At 37.8% G+C, this 19,830-nt stretch overlaps 1 protein-coding gene across 1 annotated transcript in view; it reads left to right on the plus strand.

Moving 5' to 3' along the window:
- The first annotated feature begins 736 nt into the window (after nucleotides 1-736).
- Tspan13 (tetraspanin 13) overlaps nucleotides 737-19,830 on the plus strand; it is a 30,169-nt gene continuing 11,075 nt past the window's right edge. Inside the window, exon 1 of the mRNA XM_026408237.2 lies at nucleotides 737-1,020. Within this exon, the coding sequence (XP_026264022.1) occupies nucleotides 958-1,020 (63 nt within the window). The 5' untranslated portion in view covers nucleotides 737-957. The remainder of the gene's footprint in view (nucleotides 1,021-19,830) is intronic.

The following is a 19,830-nucleotide window of genomic DNA, read 5'->3' on the forward strand; positions in this document are numbered from 1 at the left end:
ATTGAGGATTCAAGATGCATCTCTATAAGTACACATGTAATGAAGTGATAATTAACTGAGGTGAAAACTTATTTAAAGGTTTTCACAGTTCCTATTCGTGAAAAACAAAAATAAAACTTACTGAAATTCAGGAAATGACCATAAAAATAATCACTCTTGATTTTCTTTTGCATTCATGTATTCATACTTTATTAGTATTTTGCAAATCCCTATAGAGTAAGTCTTTCTGACTTGACACTGCTCATAATTATAGGCCACGTTTCTTACCTATTTTCTGAAAGAAAAAAGATTTTACTTCTTCCTTTTATTCTTTCACTTATTTTGTTCCTCTCATTTGTCCCCTCTTCATCCCTTCTTTTAAATCGTTCACATTCTTGCGTTCATTCTTTCATTCAAACAAGGCCAGGTGCTTAATTTTAAAATCTCATTCAAAATGGTGCCACGTCATCCGCCGGGTCCAAGAATCGAAAGGCGCTGTCATATTTCTCCCTGCCAGCGTGGATCTCTCGGAGCCCCACCCTCGGCTCCTCACCTGCTCCGGGGGAAATGACATGGAGGCCACAAGCTCTGGCCTCCGACTCCCTCCCCAACGGCCCCCGCCCCTCTCTTCCTAGCCCAGGACCGCCCCTCCCCTCCCGGATCCCGGCTGGCAGAGCGCATTTATTTGCATATTTCTACCTTTGTTCCCAGCCAGCAGCCAATCAGAGCGCGGGGCGAGGCGGGGGAGCTGGGCGGGACTCCGGCTCCCGCTGGAGCTGCGGCGGCCGCAGGTTCCACCGCGGGTCTGTGCAGCCGCGGGCGTGCCGGGCACTGCAGCGCCAGTCCCTAGCCCCCAGCCCGCGTTGGCGCTGCCGTGTAGCCTCGGCCAGGCCCTCAAGGCAAGGACAAAGCGGCTTCCCCGGAAGGCCCCGCTAGAGTGGCATTTACCTGAAGCTGCCGGCAAACACAGGCTCCAAGATGGTTTGCGGGGGCTTCGCGTGTTCCAAGAACTGCCTGTGCGCCCTCAACCTGCTCTACACGGTAAGTATCCGGAGCCGGCCTGGGTGCTTTGCACCTGCTGGGGCGCCTCTTGTCTTCCCTGTCTGGCCATAGACTCGTTCGCTTCGTCCCAGCCAGGCCCCCTCCCCCCCGCCCCCACTTCCCGTCTTCCCACGCTCTGCGCGCCCCCGGCCTAACCATCAGTCCCTGATCCGGACCTGGAGCCGGAGCATGTCGCAGTCTCTTCCTTTGGCTCATTGTGAAGCCGCGGTCTTTCAGGCTAGCTGGCCGCGTTTCTGCCACAGTGCTCCACCCCGCCCCCTCACCCACCGCCTTGTTTTTCAGGCATTTAACTAGACCTCCCCACTTTCTCATCCCGATTCCTTTTGCCGCTAGCTCCTAGCTTCCGAACCCATATGGAACGGGTTTGGAGACGGGAGAGCACCCGGGGTCTGAGGACAGTTTTGCTGAATGGCGTGGTCTGAAACTGACTGGGGTGTACAGATGGTGTACCTCTAGGTTAGCTCTGCGTGTTCTTGTAATTTGAATTGAGGCCACCGAGTAGGTTCTGAGGATATGCGCAGCTTCCGAAGTTTGGTGCTTACATAAAGGGTTGTCTTTTTGTTAATGTTATTGCCAGTTTTGCTCCCACTTGATGGTTTTTCCATGTCTTCCCCACCCCTCCCCCGCTTATCAATATCCTAACTCCATTTTAAGAGAAGTCCTCCAGTAAATAAGATAGCCTCCACCCAAGTCGTTTCTTCTCTGCCAACCCTCCTAGGCCTCTTAGTTTTAACGCTGCAAGCTATCTTTGTGATTTTTGAGGCGCAATTCTGGACGGACAAGAGGATGACAAGTTGACGTTTATTGCATGCGTATCGTATCCTAGGTTTCATACACGATATTTGTTCGACTTCCTGACAATCATTCGAAGTAAGGGGAGTTGTCTAAATTGTATACACAAGATAACAGACCAAAAAAGGTTTTAATAAGTTTTCATAGCTGGTAAGTGGTGAATCAGAAAAGAGACCTATGCTGTGGAATCCAGATCTTTCTACAGGCTCTCTCTACTGGGTGAAACTTCCTCTTCTGTCATCATCCCTCCATCATAGTCTTGCTCCTTTCTATAAATACACCTGGTGCTTTGCAACACCCACCCTGAAAACAAACCCAGCTCCCCTGCATTAGCAGAGAGCTAGGCATCTGTGCAAGCTTAGGTTACGTCCTTGGAATAGAGAGGCTGTCTTGTGGTCACCAACATAGAGGTTGGGTCATTTTACCATTTTTCCCCCCGTGAACTTGATGGCAAAGCTTGGAAGGCAGGGCAAAAACAGACATAGAATTTGCTTTTCTAGCTAGGTAGTAGGAATCTCCTCAACATGGTACTTACTTGACTTGAGGAAAAAAAAAACTAGAACATCTGGTGGTTCAGCTGCTTGTAATTGTGGATACATGTCAAGTTTTTTGTCAAAATCTACCTGTTTCACCTGAGGCATGCCTATTATTATTTGTTAAATAAATGCTGATGAACACTTAAGGTATTTTCTTTTATTAGCATGAATGGTCTGCTTAGAACTTCATATTCTATTTTGTGTTCTTACTTGTTTTTTCCTCCTATTGATGCTTCCCCCTACTCACCAGACATTTATTCTTACAGTGTCTGCTTGTACACAGTAGAATGTCTACGGAGTCTATGTAATGTTTATACACACACACACACACACACACACACATATATATATATATAAACATACACATACACATATATATGCATGCAAGTTATTTTTAAATCAAGTTCTATTGCTTTTTTAAGATATATTATTTCTAGTTGTATTTATAGCATATCAGGACAGTAGGGAGATAGAAAGTTTTAAAAAGGAGCATATTAATACAAATATCTATTCTAAATATTTTCCTCTAAAGCATATTCTGTTTATTTAATAGCTGTGTGGTAAAACTTAATTGGACCCTGGTACCAAAAAAAATTAATTGGAAATTCATGGGAATATAAAAATGGTTCGTCCTTTTAAATCTTAGACTTTTTAGATAGACAAAGGGACATTTCTTAAAATGAATTAGTGGCCACTTCTTATGCTTTTGGGAATAGGCTAAAATAACTTTGGCAGTTTAAATTGGAGATGAATGACAGGCAGAATTAAACTAGGTCTTAAATAGATGTGGGAAACATTCTATAGCTATTATTTAGATTCTGTATCTGCTCTGGTCTCTCTCTCAACATTTTAACATGAAAAAAATGTGAGGTGGGTGGATGTAGGGTTGAACTTGGGGCACTTGGAAGGCATTTATTTATAAAACATGAATAAAAGAATCTTTTGTAGGTTCTAATCCTACCTTGGTCTCTGCCTCTAAAATATGTTCAAAGCTGCAGGATTAGGTTTGAGGTCATTTCTAAAAGAATTAGTAAAACCAGGATTGCTTATGGGAATGGCAGGTGTAAAGACCATGACCTATCTAGGGCATCATTCTTTGTGTGGAAGCGCTTTTCTGAGGAACTAAGGACTCTACAACTGGACTCTGGATTCTCAGGTAGGCTTCTGATGAAACTGAGATTAGTGCTAGATTCATGATTAGCCCAGAAACATGTCACTAGAACATGGTGGAAGGAACATCCCCAAACTTGTCTTGGATACTTGATGACTATGAGAAAGTTTAATGGGTGATTTTTTTATTGTTTTTTTTTCTGTCTTAGTTATTATTATTAAAGGAGATCCCTAGTAGTGAACAACCATAAGTTATTGTGGTATATGTAAATAATTTATAAGTATAGTCTCTTAATCCATCTTCATGGTGTTGTCAGGGAAAGTGACTTGCTTCAAAACTTCCAATATTTAAAGATGATTAAAGTTTCTTCATTCAGCAAATATTGTTTGAGTGAGTGCCTACTGTATGACAGGCTTTATTTCCTGACTGGAAACACAGCAGCAAATCAAACAGGGCTTTAAAATCAATATGTTTTTATGAAGCCTCTTTTTTGAGGGATGGTTTACTAGGGATCTAACTCAGAGGTGCTTTACCACTGAGCTACATCCTCAGCTCATTTTTTATTTTTTATTGTGAGACAGGGTCTCACTAAGTTGCTGAAGCTGGCCTTGAACTTATGCTTCTCCTGTCTTAGCCTCCTGAGCCATGGGGTTTACAGGTGTGTGCCACTGAGGTTGGCCAAACCTCTTGTGCATATGAGGTCAAGAACTATATTTAGTCTATAAACATTTGCCTACTGTGTGTACTGTACTAAAAATTGTGGGAAATAAATACATACAAACATGAATGCTTATTTGGAAAAGACAACATCTAGTTGAAGAAATAGTGTGTAAGGGTTTAGGTGCCATGAAATTTAGGAATGGGGAAGGTCTTTGTGGGAGGGGAATAAAGGTGTGATTGAATTGGGAAAATATAGAATTTAGTGTGTAATTTCTTTGAAATTATTTAGGATATAAATAAAACATGTTTGGGAAAATGATTTATTTTAATAGTATGCTTTTATATGAATATTTTAGATTGGAAATATTTTGACAAATAGTAGAAAAGAACTTTAAAAAATATACATAGTGACTTATTGGGAAAATATGAAATGTATTAAAATATGTAACATTTTAAGTTTTTTTTTTTTTTTTGGTTGTTGTTTTTTTGTTATTTTCTCCTGGTGTTGGATGGAGATCAAACCCAGGGCCTTGCACATGCTAGGCAAGTGCTTTACCATTGAACTACATCTACTGCCCTATATTTTGAAGTTTTATAGTACAACTCCTTGTACTTCTTAACCTGAGAATAAAGATCTATTTTTTTTTTTTAATGAAAGAAAGAAAAGTAGTTGGGTAGCTGACTTTGTTAAATGGAACCAAATTGAAAGTATGACCAAAAATGTGTTTACTGTGTTGGGACCTTTAAGAGTTGAACTGACGGATGGTTCATATATATGTATGTGTGTGTATAGCACACACACACACACATATACATACATATCTATACACACACATACACATTTGTAAGAAGTATATATGTAAAATGTATGTGAAAAAATATAAATACTAATGGGTTAATATATATGGGTTTTAATTAAGACTGTAAGGAATAAGCCAGTTGCAGAGGCACATATTTGTAATCCTAGTGGCTCAGGGAAGCTGAGTCAGGAGAATGGCAAATTCAAGGCCCAGCGTAGGCATCTTAGCAAGACCCTGTCTCAAAATAAAAACAACTAAAAAGACTGAGGATGTAGTTCAGTAATAAAGTGCCTGTAGGTTCAGTCCTCAGTTCTGCCACCCCAAAAGAAGAACCTAAAAAACAAATAACTCATGATCTTAAAATCACAAAGGAAATTTCAGAAGTTTTTTTTTTGTGTGTTCATTCTTCTAAAATCACTCCAAGTTTGACTCTTTCTCCCCCTAAATCTTTGATTATTTTGAAAAAAATTCTCATGTAACATCAAAAATTATACTAATTTAAGGCCAGGCGCAGTGGCACAAGCCTGTAATCCCAGTGGCTCCGGAGGCTGAGGCAGGAGGATCCTGAGTTCAAAGTCAGCCTTAGCAAAAGCGAGGCACTGAGCAACTCAGTGAGACTCTGTCTCTAAATAAAATATAAAATAACCCTGAATATGTGGCTCCGTGGTTGGGTGACCCTGATTTCAATCCCTGGTACTTCTACCCCCCCCCCAATTTTATCAATTCTGAGACATGTTGATTTACATTTTAACATTTCTGAAATTGAGATGCATTTTATAATAGATACAGTGTGCCATGTTTTCCAGATTAAAAAAAAAAGACTAATTTATGGAGAGAAAAATCATCAGATTTATGAAGAAAATTCAACTTTTCTAGTTCTACCCCTTAGACAAACAACTTATTTTATTTCATCTTCAGTTTCTTCATTTATAAATTAGTAATATTTTCTATTCTCCCCTCTTGCAATTGCAGTCAAAGTAAGATGTATATAAATGCTTTGGATATATTACAGAAATAAAATGAGTTGTTGCAGGTTCTGGTGGAAAAAGGTGAATTATTTTACATTTCTTAATTATAAATCAGCATGCTACAATAAAAAGATTTTCAAACTATTGGGTTTTTTTTTTTGTTGTTGTTGTTGTTTGTTTGTTTTTGGTACTGGGGATTGAACGCAGGGGTACTGAACCACTGAGCCACATCCCCAGCCCTATTTTGTATTTTATTTAGAGACAGCATCTCACTGAGTTGCTGAGCACCTCATTTTTGCTGAGGCTAACTTTGAGCTCATGATCCTCCTCCCTCAGCCTCCTGAGCCTCTGGGGTTACAGGCATATGCCCCCAAGATCTAAATTTTTTCTTTTTTCTTTCTTTTTTTTTTTATGGTGCTGGGGATTATGTATGCAAAGCAAGTATTCTACCAACTGAGCTATATCTCCAACCCTCTGGGGTTTTAAACACATTCAGGCTTCAGTTAAGCCAATAGACTCTAGAATGGAAAAAAGTTCATATCCTCAAAATAAAATAACTCTTTTAGTTCTAAGAAAAAAATTATTAAGGTGTGGTAAGTATAAATTTGGAATTATAAGGTTTACATTTTAGACTTAGTTTTGTGCATTTTTTTTTTCTGAGTCCTAATGTGATCACTAGAATGCTGGAGATTTGTAATTTTTGTTCAGTCATAACTCAAATGAAAAAATACTAGTACTTCAGCCAGAAGAAAAAAAATGTACTTACTGCAGTTGCTTTCAAATTATTGCATTTGACATTTTTAAAAATTCTGGCCATTTAAAAAATTATTCTAGTTTAATATTTTAATGTAATTTTTTTACATTAGATTTGTAGCATTATCTCTCATTCAAACTACTGGATGAATGAATTTAATTGGTTCTGAATATTTACTTGCATTTTAAGTAGAAATGATTCACTACTTACAGAAGGTAGAATTTTCAGAGGATATCATTATGTTGATATTTATAATCTGGTTTTGTGCCAAATATGTTCCTAAAATTTTCCACCGTATGATTTAAAAAATACAGTAACAAAAATGTCCTATTCATGCCATTTTTCATTTGAAATGAGCTTACTGACATTCACAAATTTTAACTACAAAATTATTAAAGACATTTCCAAAGAAAGAAATAATTAATTTTGGGGAAAATTCAGCCCATTGTTGAAAAGTGAGATTTGAACATCTTATTGTCCTAATGTAAGTCACCGTGACTTGATAGTGGGTGTCATCATTTCAAACACATTGGAGTTTTTGGTGAAGGCAGGTTGGGTCTGATCCATATTCTTTCTTATATTGAGCTGAATTCACATACAGACCATTTTACCACACTGTAAAAGAAATAATCCAAATCCACTTTTAAAAACATATGAAAACCAGAGGAGAACAAATTCTTTAGCATGCCATTTGAGATTTTTCACCACCCTCTGACTTATGTACATTGCTTTATGCTTGGATTGGCAATACAATTGTGCCCTTTCCTACCTGTTTTTGCTAATACTAGGCTCTTCTCTGTCTTTGGAAAGTTATTCAATAAAGCCTGCTCTATCAGGAAGGAATCTTTATTTTATTTTATTTTTTTGGTATCAGGGATTTGACCCAGGGGTATTTTATGACTGAGCCACATCCCCAATTCTTTATTTGTTTTGCTTTTGAGAGAGGATCTTGCTGAATTGCTTAGGATCTTGCTAAGTTGCTGGGGCTGCCTTTGAACTTGTGATCCTCCTGCTTCAGTGTTCAGAATCTCTGGGATTATATGTACCACTACAACTTGCAGAAATATTTATTTTTGCATTGTTAAGTCTGTAATTATTTTTTAAAATATTTTTTTAGTTATAGATGGACACAATACTTTTATTTTATTTGTTTTTATTTTTATGTGGTGCTGGGGATCGAACCCAGTGCCTCATGCATGCTAGGCAAGCACTCTACCACTGAATCACAACCCAGGCCCCAAGCCTGTGGTTATTTTTTTTTGGGGGGGGAGGGAGTAACACAGAATTGTTTTCTAAATACTTTGCAAGTCAAATTTACAGAATTGGTTGTTCCTTTACCAACTGCTCTTTCTCATATCAGGAAAACTTCTGGAAAACTATATCTTATTCTTTTTAGCCCACTGTGATCAAAGTTAAATCCAGGGCTGGGAATGTAGCTCTGTGGTAGAGTTCTTGCCTATCATGTGCCATATTTGAGGTCCATCTCTTGCATTGGGAGTGGGGTGCGGTGGGAGAGTGGTGTTAAATCCAGAAGCATAGTCAATCATTTATTTATTTATTTTGTGCTTCTGGGTTATCAAACCAGGGGTCTCCTATATGCTAGGCAGGCACTCTATGCTGAGCTACACCCCTACTTTTTATTTTGAAGTAGTAGCTCACTAAATTGCCCAGGCTGGCTTTGAACTTGAGATCCTCCTGCCTCACCTCCTGAGTTGCTGGAATTATAGGCATGTGCCACTGTGCCTGGCTATGATTTTTAAGTAAAAGATTGTTTGCTCTTTTATTGAGAATTGTATTTGAAAGCCTGGGCTGAAGCAGTACAACTAATTAGAAGGATATTGATATAATTTACGATCATCATCTCATCCTGAGATGATGGAGACTTGGACCAGTATGGTAGCAATGAAAGTGAAAGAAATAGATTCTGTATCTTTCTTTAGGGTGAGGTCAACAATATTTCCTGATGGATTGGAAATGGAGTGTGAGAGAAAGGGATGAGTCACAAATTACACGTGATTATGACCTAAGCAACTGGCAGGATGGATACACCATAAACTGGGACAGGGAAGGCTATCAGTGAAGTAGGATTTGGGATGAAAATCAGGGGTTTAATATTAGATTTTTTGCCAATAGGTACCCAAGTGGAGAGGTCAGGTGGCACAGACTAAGAACGTTGGTGTTCAGGTGAGAGGGCTGTCAGGAGATTTAAATTCAGAGAGCTGTCAGCATAGAGAATGTTATTTACAGAGTTCAGATTGGATTAAACCAACAGGTTAGTGAGGTTATATAGAAAAGGGCAGCCATGGATTGAAGCAGTGACATTCATCCATTAAGTGGTCTAGAAGACAAAGCAGATTTTGCAAAGGAGTGGAGAAAGGAATAGTTGGTCAGGTAGGAGAAAAACCTGGTAGGGTTTGGCATCCTAGACACCAAATGCAAACTGAGTTAAGAAGGTGGGATTGAACATGTGTGTCAAGGGCTGCTGCTGAGATGAGGACCAAGACTTAATTCTTGAATTTATCAATGAAGTCATTGGAAAGAGTAGGCACCCTTTTTATTTTTCTTGAGATACCTATAAGCCTGTCAACAATAAGGACTGTGTCCCAATCATTTTTGCTTTCCTTTGTGTGCAGCACAGCCATGGCATATGGTTGGCATTTAGTTAATTGAATGCAGGGATCAGTGCAGAGTTGTCCTGCCTGTAACTTCACTTCTTGTTATTTAGAACTAACTGCTCTAAAGAAGGAAGGGCAGGGTAGGATAGGAACTTTCTTGCCAGCTGTGAGTATCATTGCAAACTAGTTAACCTTGGAGAATGACAAGTCAGGATCCCTCACTTTCAGTTCCCTTTATGTAATTTCTTTTCAAGAGTTACTAAGTGCTCTGTATTTTCTGGCTAGTAAAAATAAAAGCAATGGCACTATGGAGAACCATAAGGAAGAAAAATATGTGCAAGAACACTTTGGGGTTTTTCTATGACTTAAACAATGAAAGCAATGGAAGAACTGAGGTTTTGGCTTTCACACTGTCTATTTAGCAATATCTGGATTATTTATAGAGTTTTCACATTTCCATCCAGATGTTTGGCATCATAGAAGCACATGCTTGATCTCTAAATTGCTTTTTTATTTTTCCACATTTAATAGTTTAGGAAAGAGTTTAGTTTTCAAACGTGTTTACTCATAAATGGTGAAGCATCTGGAGGAAGGTGGTCTGGGACTCTTCTTCCCATGTTAGTGGATGCTGCATTACATTTCGGTGGTATAGTTCTTCTGTATCTTAATAATGACCTAAATTTTCTTGCTTTATACTACCAATGTAACTTCTCTCTTGCTTTATTGCTAGCAAAACATTTTTGAATAATTACAACATCTAATCCAATGTTTTGAAATATTTTAAGTTTTTTTTTTTAGCAATTTACTTACTCTAGTAGAACTTTTGTGCTCAGAAAAATGTTAACTGTTTAAGAAATATTCATATCTGATTTTTCATCTTATTTTTGAAATGTGCATATTTGATCAAAGGATGAAAATCACTTTTATAGGTTATGTATTATGAAGAATAATCTGGGACATTGTCAGACTGAATTTCTTCCCCCCAAGTATCGTATAGGCTGATGAATAAACATTTGCCCCTCCTGAAAGTATAATGAGCCATATCTAGAGCTCTTTCATTCAGTAGTGTATCTTGAGTACCTCTTCAGTACTAGGCACATAGCCAGGTGCTAGGAATATAAGATCAATATGTGCCTTGATTGGATGGCACTTAACAGGTAGAGGGCCCCTTAAAGGAATTCAACGAATGGGGGTGGGGATTAGTGACTAATGAATTACCTCTAGGAGTAATCCAGGCCTTTCACATGCTGGAATTTAAGAGCCTAGGTAGACTTTATCCTAAAACAAGAAACAAAGGGTAGCCAGCCCAGGAATGACCTAGTTGGATTGGCTTTAAACAAAGACCACCATATTAGTGTTTTAGTTTGTTTGCTGTTGCTAAAACAGAACACCACAGACTGGATAATTTATAAAGAAAAGAAATTTATTCCTCACAGTTCTGAAGGTTGGAAAGCTCAGGATTGAGGGGCTGCATCTTGTGAGGGTCTTCTTGCTGCATCATGATATGGAGGAAGGCATCACATGGCAAGAAAGTGGATATATACAAACTCAGGTCCATTCCTCTTCTTAAAAAATTGCTTTCTTTCTTTCCTTTTTTGTAGTACTGGGGATTGAACTCAGGGGTGCTCTACCACTGAGTTATATCCCTAGTCTTTTTAAAATTTTAGGACAGGGTCTTACTAAACCTTGCTGAGGTTTACCTTGAACTTGAGCTCTTCCTGCCTCAGCGTCCCAAACCCTGACACTTGGCCCTTATAAAGCTTCTAATCCCCTCTTCAATGCCCCACCCTCAAGAATTCATCTAACCCTAATAACCTCCCCAAAGCTCCATGTACAGATATCATCAAAACATGGATTTGAGGATTCTGCTTCTAACATTCAAGTTTTGGGACGACACATTCAGCAATAGGAACATTTCAGTTGCAAGAAATAGCTGCCCAGCTATACCACTGCTTAAAATGGTCAAGTTCATTCATTGTTTTCATTGAGAAATAGGTGAGGAGGTAGACAACCCCCAGGCAAGATACACGACCCAAGCATGCTGTCGTGTACCTAGTCTCCATCTGTTTTTCTGTCCAGTCCTCCTTGGCATGTGGCTTTCTTCTTAGGCACCAGAATTTGTTCATGACAGAAGAAAGATGATGCTCTAAAATGCTTTTCCTTCTGAGGTTTTGTCTTTTGCTGGGGAGAGGGGCAGATTTATTGAGGTGTTATTGACCATGCAGACTTACAGTGTAGCCTTTGATAAGTTTTGGTATATGTGTGCATCTGTGACCCCATCACCAAATTCAAGACCTTAAACATATCCATTAACCACAGAAGTCTCCCCATCTCTAATTCCTCTCTTCTCTCAACCTCAATTCCAAATCTGTAGATAACCACTGACCTACTCAGCAGTAAAGTTTAGGATGGAGGTAAAGTTAGTAAGCCGAGGGAATGTGTTTGGAGAAAAAATATGGCCTAGGATGTTACTGTGGCTCATTAACACCTTTTTTTTTTTTTTTTGATTTTGGATCAAGAAGCTTTAGAGAGCTCTTCTATAAACATTTTTAAAAAGGTTTTTAAATGGACACGCAGCAATTGTAGGTATTTAATGTGCTACAGTGTGACATTTCAGTTCATATATATACAGTGTGTGATGTTCAGATCAGAGAAATTGACATCATCACCTCAGATGTAGATCATTCAGAATCCTCAATTAGCTATCATGGAATGTTCAATTAATTGTTGTCAACCCTAGGTAATGTACTGTGCTGTAAAAGCATTAGAAGTTATTTGTCCTATCCAACTATACCCCTGACCCATTAGTCGTCTCTATATTTCTCTCCCCTTCCTCACCCCATCTCTTCCCAGGCTCTGGTAATCACTCTTTTCTAGTTCAGCAAAAAAGTCAAAGCACTAGGATAAGAAATATATGTACTAAGTTGCAAAAGTGACGTATGTCCACTACAGAGGTTCTTCTTCTTCTGGGCAGCAATTGTTTGGTTCTCTTTAATTCTAGAATATTCTAGAAGTTTCTTCTTTATTTGAAAGACAATGTCATGGTTTAACATTTTAACACTTAATGCTAGATAATAAAGAACCTTGTGTATCTATTTTTCTTTTTTTTTTCTTTTTTCTTCTTTTTTTAGTAGTATTTCAAGTATCAGTCCAAAAGGAGCATGAACACATAGTTGATTAGTTTTAAACATTTCTTGTTTACTACAGTGACCTCAGAGATAAAGTCTCTCCATTCTAAGGAGAATGTCTTCCTCCTCCAGTCTAGGTAACCCAGTGTGTACTCTTGTGTTTGTGTGTGAATGTAGGTGTATGTGGCAGAAGTTTTTATTTAGATAAAAGAATAATAAAACACAAAAAGGGTACGATAGCATTTGTTAGTTAACTAATGGAAAGGTCATATGATTAGAGGGATTTATTGTTCTTTTACACATTACTGTGCAGTCAAATCTCATAGGAGGTAAATTAAAAAGATGCTATTCAAACATATTGATCTGGGTTACAGAGCAAGAACTGCAATTTCTTATACATTGTAATGGCATTTTTGATATTGTGTTAACTATTCCTTAAGTACATTGCTAGGCACTATGATATAGTCTTATGTGGAGGGAAAAAATGCACCAAACAGGAAGTTTGCTACAACTCTACCACTGCAACATTTGGATGTCACCTTGCTACTGTGATGCCTTCACCTCTAAAATGAAGGGTTACATTAAGATGACTGACCAAGTACCTTTGTGTCCTGGGGTTCTGTGTTTTTGTGCTGTCTTACAGGTACTGGCTGAGGATCTCTATATCCCTTGCATGGGATTCTATTTATTTACCTTCAGAATCTACTCTTGCATGTGCTGGTAGTTTTGCCGCTGCTGTATACATCTTTGGGATTTGCTTGGTGAAGCTGTAACAGTTTTATACACTTTTATAATCTTGCTGTGATGTGCCTTTTCCATTACAGCTTTTTTAAACTCTCTCTTAAAGCTCTTTTTATATGGTCAACTTTTCTTTGTTTTAAACAGAAAACAGGAAAGGTCGGTGCTTCCTGCTCATAAAAACATCACTATCAAGGAGTTAACAGATCCATAATCTGTTTTTATCAGCATTCTGTCTCCCAAAGGAAGGAAACTATTTGTCATGGGTCTAAATTTACTTTCTATTACAATTGGTTTCATAAGGAAACTGTTATTATAATTGAACAAAGGATTCTTTGCAGTTCCTTTGTCTACCAAGTTACAGTGACAAGCTTAGACTTTTTAATTATGCAGTTAGGATTAATTTTATTTGAATCAATAATTTTTAGATCACTAGTTTGTAAGAATTCTTTTAACCTCCTCTTCAAAATTGCAAACCAATGATAACATGTAATTACCACTGCTCAGAAATAAATTGCTTCATTATTATCTTTAAAAGGATCTCCTTTAGTAAAAGTTAACAAAATACCAGTAATCAAATCTTAGGGGCATATTTAAAGTTTTTATATGCTATTTTTAACTTAAAAAGTTAAACAAGTTATGAACATTTGGGAGATTTTGTTGTGTCATAGAAATATCACTCTTACACATAAATACATTGTTTTCAAATTTTTTTTTTTAAAGAGAGAGTGAGAGAGGAGAGAGAGAGAGAGAGAGAGAGAGAGAGAATTTTTAATATTTATTTTTTAGTTCTCGGCGGACACAACATCTTTGTTGGTATGTGGTGCTGAGGATCGAACCCGGGCCGCACGCATGCCAGGCGAGCGCGCTACCGCTTGAGCCACATCCCCAGCCCTGTTTTCAAATTTTTTAATGAAAAATATTTGGGGAGTCTAATGAGAAAATGGATCATCTCAAATAAGTTCATGTTGATACAATTTCACTGTTATAGTGATGGAAAATTTGTTTTTGGATTAAACAGTTGACTCTGTTCTATACTACCTTTAATGGCTCTTATAAATGACTTGTGTGTTCATACTTGAGACCAAGTGTGATGGACTTTTTGTCACACATGGGTGGAGACTCAAGAAATTATTTCCTGCTGCTTTCAGGTCTGTATGTACCACCGTCATTTGAAAGCTTTTTTTTTTTTTTTTTCCTAAGTGGGAGCAAATTAGAGGAGGGAGTGTGGGCCACACTTGATGATTCAGATTGGAATTGACACAAAATATTTGAAAGAAAAGCAAGACTATCTTCATTCAAATTACTGGGTATGGGAAATGGGAGGAACGAAGGCTAGATGAGGAAAAAATGGACTGATTTGTAGAGTAAAGCCAAAAAGCAGAATTTAGACTTGGTGTTCTTGTAAGAAGCAGTTTTAATTTTTTTTTTCTAGTTTTAATTAGAAAGTAATTGATATGCACAGAAAATAACATGCTAGAGTCCTGTGAACCCACCAGAGAGACTTCGCAGATGCTGGTACTCTGCCAGGCCCCTATTTTGAAAGGTGAAGGATTGCAGTGGTGTGACAGGCCCCCTCTCCAGCCCCAGCCTGTTTCCCCCTCTTCAGGACTTCATTGTCCTGAAGTCAATATCTGTAGGTTTATGACATCTGTGACAACTTCACATATTGAACTCCATAGAGAATACTGAGTGTTTTTTGTGTTTAAAATATATACAAATGGTATGTTTCATCTGTATTTGTACAGCTTATCTGGTTTATGTTTTTGAAGTTTATTATTTCATAGGAATAGATTAAAAAGTCATTTGGGGTTCTGCTGTGTGATGATACCAGAGTCTATGAATCCTCATCACGTGTTTGAGGTTGTTTTCAGCTTTTCCCTGTTACAAACAAGGTTGCAGCAGAATCCTGGTGTATAGCTAGTTGGTGAAATGCATGGTTCTCTTGGGGATTAACCTAGAAACAGAATTGCAGTGTTAATATGGGATACGCATCTTTAGCTTTCCTGCCAAATTTTTCTATAAAGTAGCAACAGGAGTTCATACTTCTGTTTGTCAGGTTTCTGGATCCCCATGGCTTTGGGGTCCTTGGACCTAATTTTTGACAATCTAGTGCATGTGAGTTCATGTACGTGGATGTAGTTTTTGATTTTCTGATTTTTAGTGAGTGTTAACATCTTCCATGTGTAGTCCTTTTGGATTCTTCTTCAGTGGATGACCTCTTATTACCTTTGACAGCTCTTCAGGGTACTTTTTCCCATTTTATTTTATTATTTTTTTTTAATTTTTTTTAATATTTATTTTTTACTTCTCGGCAGACACAACATCTTTGTTGGTATCAGCACTTTTTCCCATTTTAAATTGATTTGTAAGGGTTGGAGATGTTTAGTCCTAGGCTTATCCTATATTTGTTGTATCTTTCATTTTATAAAATTTAAAAAAATTAACATGTATCATGGTATACAGTAGGTAATAGTACAGAATCAGCAGCCAGAAAGCCTATGTTTATATTCTACTTCTACTCCTTACTTGCTGTGTAACCTTGGGCAAATTACTTAATATCTCTGTGAACAATTTGTTTTCATCTGGGAAATGAAAGCTGTAGTACCACTTACTTCCTAGGGTTGTTATAAAGATTAAATTGGTTAATAAATGTAAAACACTTAGAATATTTTTTTCATACATCAAATGTCATATTAGTGTGTGCCTTTTTGAATCTTGTTTAAAAATATTTCTTTAACCACAAGGTTATTACAATATTCTCTGTACTTTTTTTTTCTTTTAACTTTCAAGTTGTGCTTCTTTTATTTAGGGTTAAATTGATTGGAGGAGGTAGGGACTAATCCTATCCTCTTTCACAATGGAAAGTAATTGTCACAGAGCTGCTAATTGAAGCCATCTCCCTACTGATTTAGAATTCCAGCTCTCTCAAACACCACACTGTTGACTTATTTAGATCTGCGTGTCCTGGTTTTAATTACTGAACCATTAAAGTAAGTTCTGACTTTTGTTAGGATGGTTTTTAACTTCTTCACTTTTGATTTTTTTTTTGTACCAGGGATTGAACCCAGAGGTGCTTAACCACTGACTCACATCCCCAGCTCTTTTTAGTTTTTATTTTGAGACAGAGTCTCATTAAGATACTCAGGGCCTTGCTAAATTGCTGATCCTGTCCTCGAACTTGTGATTCCCCCTGCCTCAGCCTGTGGAGTCACTGGGACTATAGGTGTGCCACCGTGCCCAGCACTTCTTTGGCTCTTTTAATTTCATTTATGTACTTATTTTTTACTAATGTTTAAAGAATTAAGCATTCCCAAAAGATGCAGAATCAAGCATAAAGTTTCCAGAATAGGATGAAAAGTCAAAGGCAGAGTTCAGGACAGTTGGATTTAATGACTTAGCAAGGTGTGATTTGCCCCCAGGAACATTTCTTCTACGTGGAGCTGGTGACAGTACAGGGTTGAAAAAAAGTATAGTAAATACGGGCATTTATCCTTAATGTTCAGAGTGTTCCCAGCTCATTTGTGCCATTCTTTCCACCACATGAATTAAAACCCTACTATTTTGCCTAGAATTACTTTGAATTTGTGGGTTAGAAGGGGATGAGTTAGTGCCCTATTGTGAGTGTCCCTTCCTGTATGCACATGATATAGCTCTTAATTTAGACCTTTATCATGTTCTTCAATTCATTTCACAATTTGCTCCAGAAGGTCTTATGCTGCTTTTGTTAAATTTATTTGTATGTACCCTGTACCCTGGGGGCCTATTACAAGTTGAATCCTAAGAAAAATATTTTTAAAATATTTTTGTTGAATCAGCATGCTATTGACTTTTGCATATTGATCCTGTTATAGCAATTTTGCTGGTTCTTATCAATTTTAGTAATTGGCAAATGTTTAGGATTTTCTGTTTACATATTTGTGCTAATTTGTGAATAATGCCAGCAGTGTGTCTTGTGCCCCACACATTTTTTTTTCCTGTTCACTCTTTCTCAGTTGTCTGAGACCTTGCTACAGTGCTGTGTAGAAGAGGTGAATTTATTCTTGAGTTTTGAAAGAAGTATTTATGTTTTGTCACTGAGTGATTTTTGCTCTGAAATTTTGATAGCTATTTGTTATGGGAATTTTAAGGTATTTACTCTTATTCTTTTTCTTAAAAATAATTTTGCTTAAGGTCCATTGTTATTTTTTTTTTCTTTTTAAGTTATGTTTTATCTTTTCTACTATGTTTCTTCTTTGTGCTTTGGTTTTTTTTTTTTTTTTTTTTTTTGGTGGTTCTAGAATTGAACCCAGAGGGTGCAAGGCAAGCACTCTAACAACTGAGCTATATCCCCAGCCCTGGCTCTTTTTTGAGTGCATTTTAAAAATATAGTTTTGTTTTTTCCAAATTGTGTTATTGCTCCTCCTTCTCCTCCTTCTTAAATCTATTTAGTTAGCTTAAGTATATTAGCTTAAGTATATATAGTCTCATTTATTTCTTTTCACTTAAAGTTCTTGGAAACTAATTGTTCTGTGTATATTGCATCTCTTATATTTATTTATTTTTTTCTCTTGGGTTTTGTATTTTTTGCTAAGGTTAGCAATGGTCACACATAGGTGTATATAATTATTTTTTTTAACAAAATTTTGGGGAATGGTGTTGGAGTTGGCATTTGATAATGTTCCTCCTGAGTCATTTTGGAATTGCTTCTATGAGTTTTTCTTCCACAAAATGCCATCACAATCTGTGATCAGCTTTTATCTGAAATACTTGGCATGAAATTTTCTGCATGCATAGGGTAGTATGCATTTAAACTCCAAATGTAGAGTGGTGCTTCTCTTTCTTGTAGATTTTGTGAAGAGTCTAAAAAAAAATCTTTGCTGTCTTCCTGGATGTTTAGTTGTTTTTTTTTATAACATTTTACACTGAGAAAATAGCTTCTTGGAGTTCCTAGCTGTGTGGTCTCAGTTCCACTTCCTAGTTCTGCTTGGCTTGAAAGCAAAGTCCTTCTCCTTCTAGGACTGTTGTGTTCTAGGAGCTTCTTCCCCACCCGCTCATGGGCCCACCTCACCAGTTGCCTGCTTACAGCTTGAGGTTTCGGTTCTTCTTTCATTTCTGATCTCTGGGATTTCCCTTGGTTACTTCGAGCTCACAAATATATTTCAATAAAATGTTACAATCTTCTTTGAGGTTTTGAAATATTTGTAGCAGGAAAGATTCTAGGGTAACTCAATTGCCCATGTTCTTACTCTCTGTGGTAGACTGAGTGCTGCTTGCCTCCAGGGGAGTCCACATCCTAATCCTGGGAACCTGCCAGTATGTTACCTCACATAGCAAAGGGGATTTTGAAGATTTGAATGAATTGAGACCTTGGAGATGGGGAGGTTATTCCGGATCATCTGAATAAGACTTATATAATCACAAAAGTTCTTATAGGTGGTAGGCAGAATGGTCAGAGTCAGAAAAGGAGATGTGCCGAGAGAAGTGGATTGTAGTCTGAGATTTGAAGATGCCACACTGCTGACTTTGAATGGGGGAACAGGAACTGTGTACCAAGAAATGCTGGAAACCTCTAGAAGCTAGAAAGGGTAGAAAACAGATTCTCTCCTGGAACTTTCTGAAGAAGTGCAGCCTGACTGATATAACAATGTTAACCTCTCCAGGTCTTTTGACCTCTGGAACTGTAGAGAAATAAATCGTTGTTGTTTTAAGTCACTGCCTTTGTGGTAATTTATTCAAGCGATGATAGGAATCTTCAATGGTTTTGAAAGATTGCCTGGTAGGAGTAATGAGGATGTACTAAAACCTGTTGAAGAAACAGCAGAATCACCTTGGTGAGGAATCCCTACACAGTTAAAGAAGGGAACAACTTCTTCTTTTCTCTATTGTTGGGGGTGAGTGGGGGGAATTAGAGCAGAGATCCTTGTGAATGTTCTAGATAACATTTTAATAATAGCATACTGCCTAATCAGAGAACTGGACTAGTACTCCCCTCTACCCTTGGTTGAAAAAAATTAATTTTACAGAGCAAGATGCTATAGGGCTGCGTCTTAGGTCTTGGGGAGGCTGAGTCCAGGAGGTTGGGGCCAGCCTGGGCAACATTCAAGACCCTGAATCTTAAAACAAACAAAAAAAAGTGGTGAGGGGAGTAGTTTCTCATTAATGAGCCTGTTAGTTGGCCATTAAGTGAGAATTGACCAGATTTCTCATTTACTGAAATGCTGCTATTGGTTTCAAAGGTTTGGTTTATGGGGAGGATGCTGACAGATACCTGAGTATTTCAACATGGCCATATAGTTGGGGTCACATTGATAGTAAAATATCAGACAGTTTCTGTCACAGAGGTTCCTGACTTGTCCAACTCCAAGGTGAAAATTGTTTTGTATTTCTTTCCCAGAGCTGTTGGGGCAAATTATCACAAATCTTACAACACCAGAAATGTATTTTCTCACAGTTCTGGTAACCAGAAGTCTGACAAGGTACCGGCAGGGTGAGGCTGCCTTTGGAGGCCCTGAGGGAGAATTTGTTTCTTGCATCTTGTGTTTTGGTGACTGCAGGCATTTTTTGGCTTGCACCTACATCAATTTCTGCCTTTTGTTCCTTAGTTTGTTTACATCACCTCCTTTGTGTGAGTGTGACTCAGAAATCCTCTCTGCCTTACTCTCATAGGGATACTTTCAATGACATTGAGGGCCCATCTGATAATGC

This window comes from Urocitellus parryii, chromosome 3 (genome assembly GCF_045843805.1).
Source record: "Urocitellus parryii isolate mUroPar1 chromosome 3, mUroPar1.hap1, whole genome shotgun sequence".
Lineage (NCBI taxonomy): Eukaryota > Metazoa > Chordata > Mammalia > Rodentia > Sciuridae > Urocitellus > Urocitellus parryii.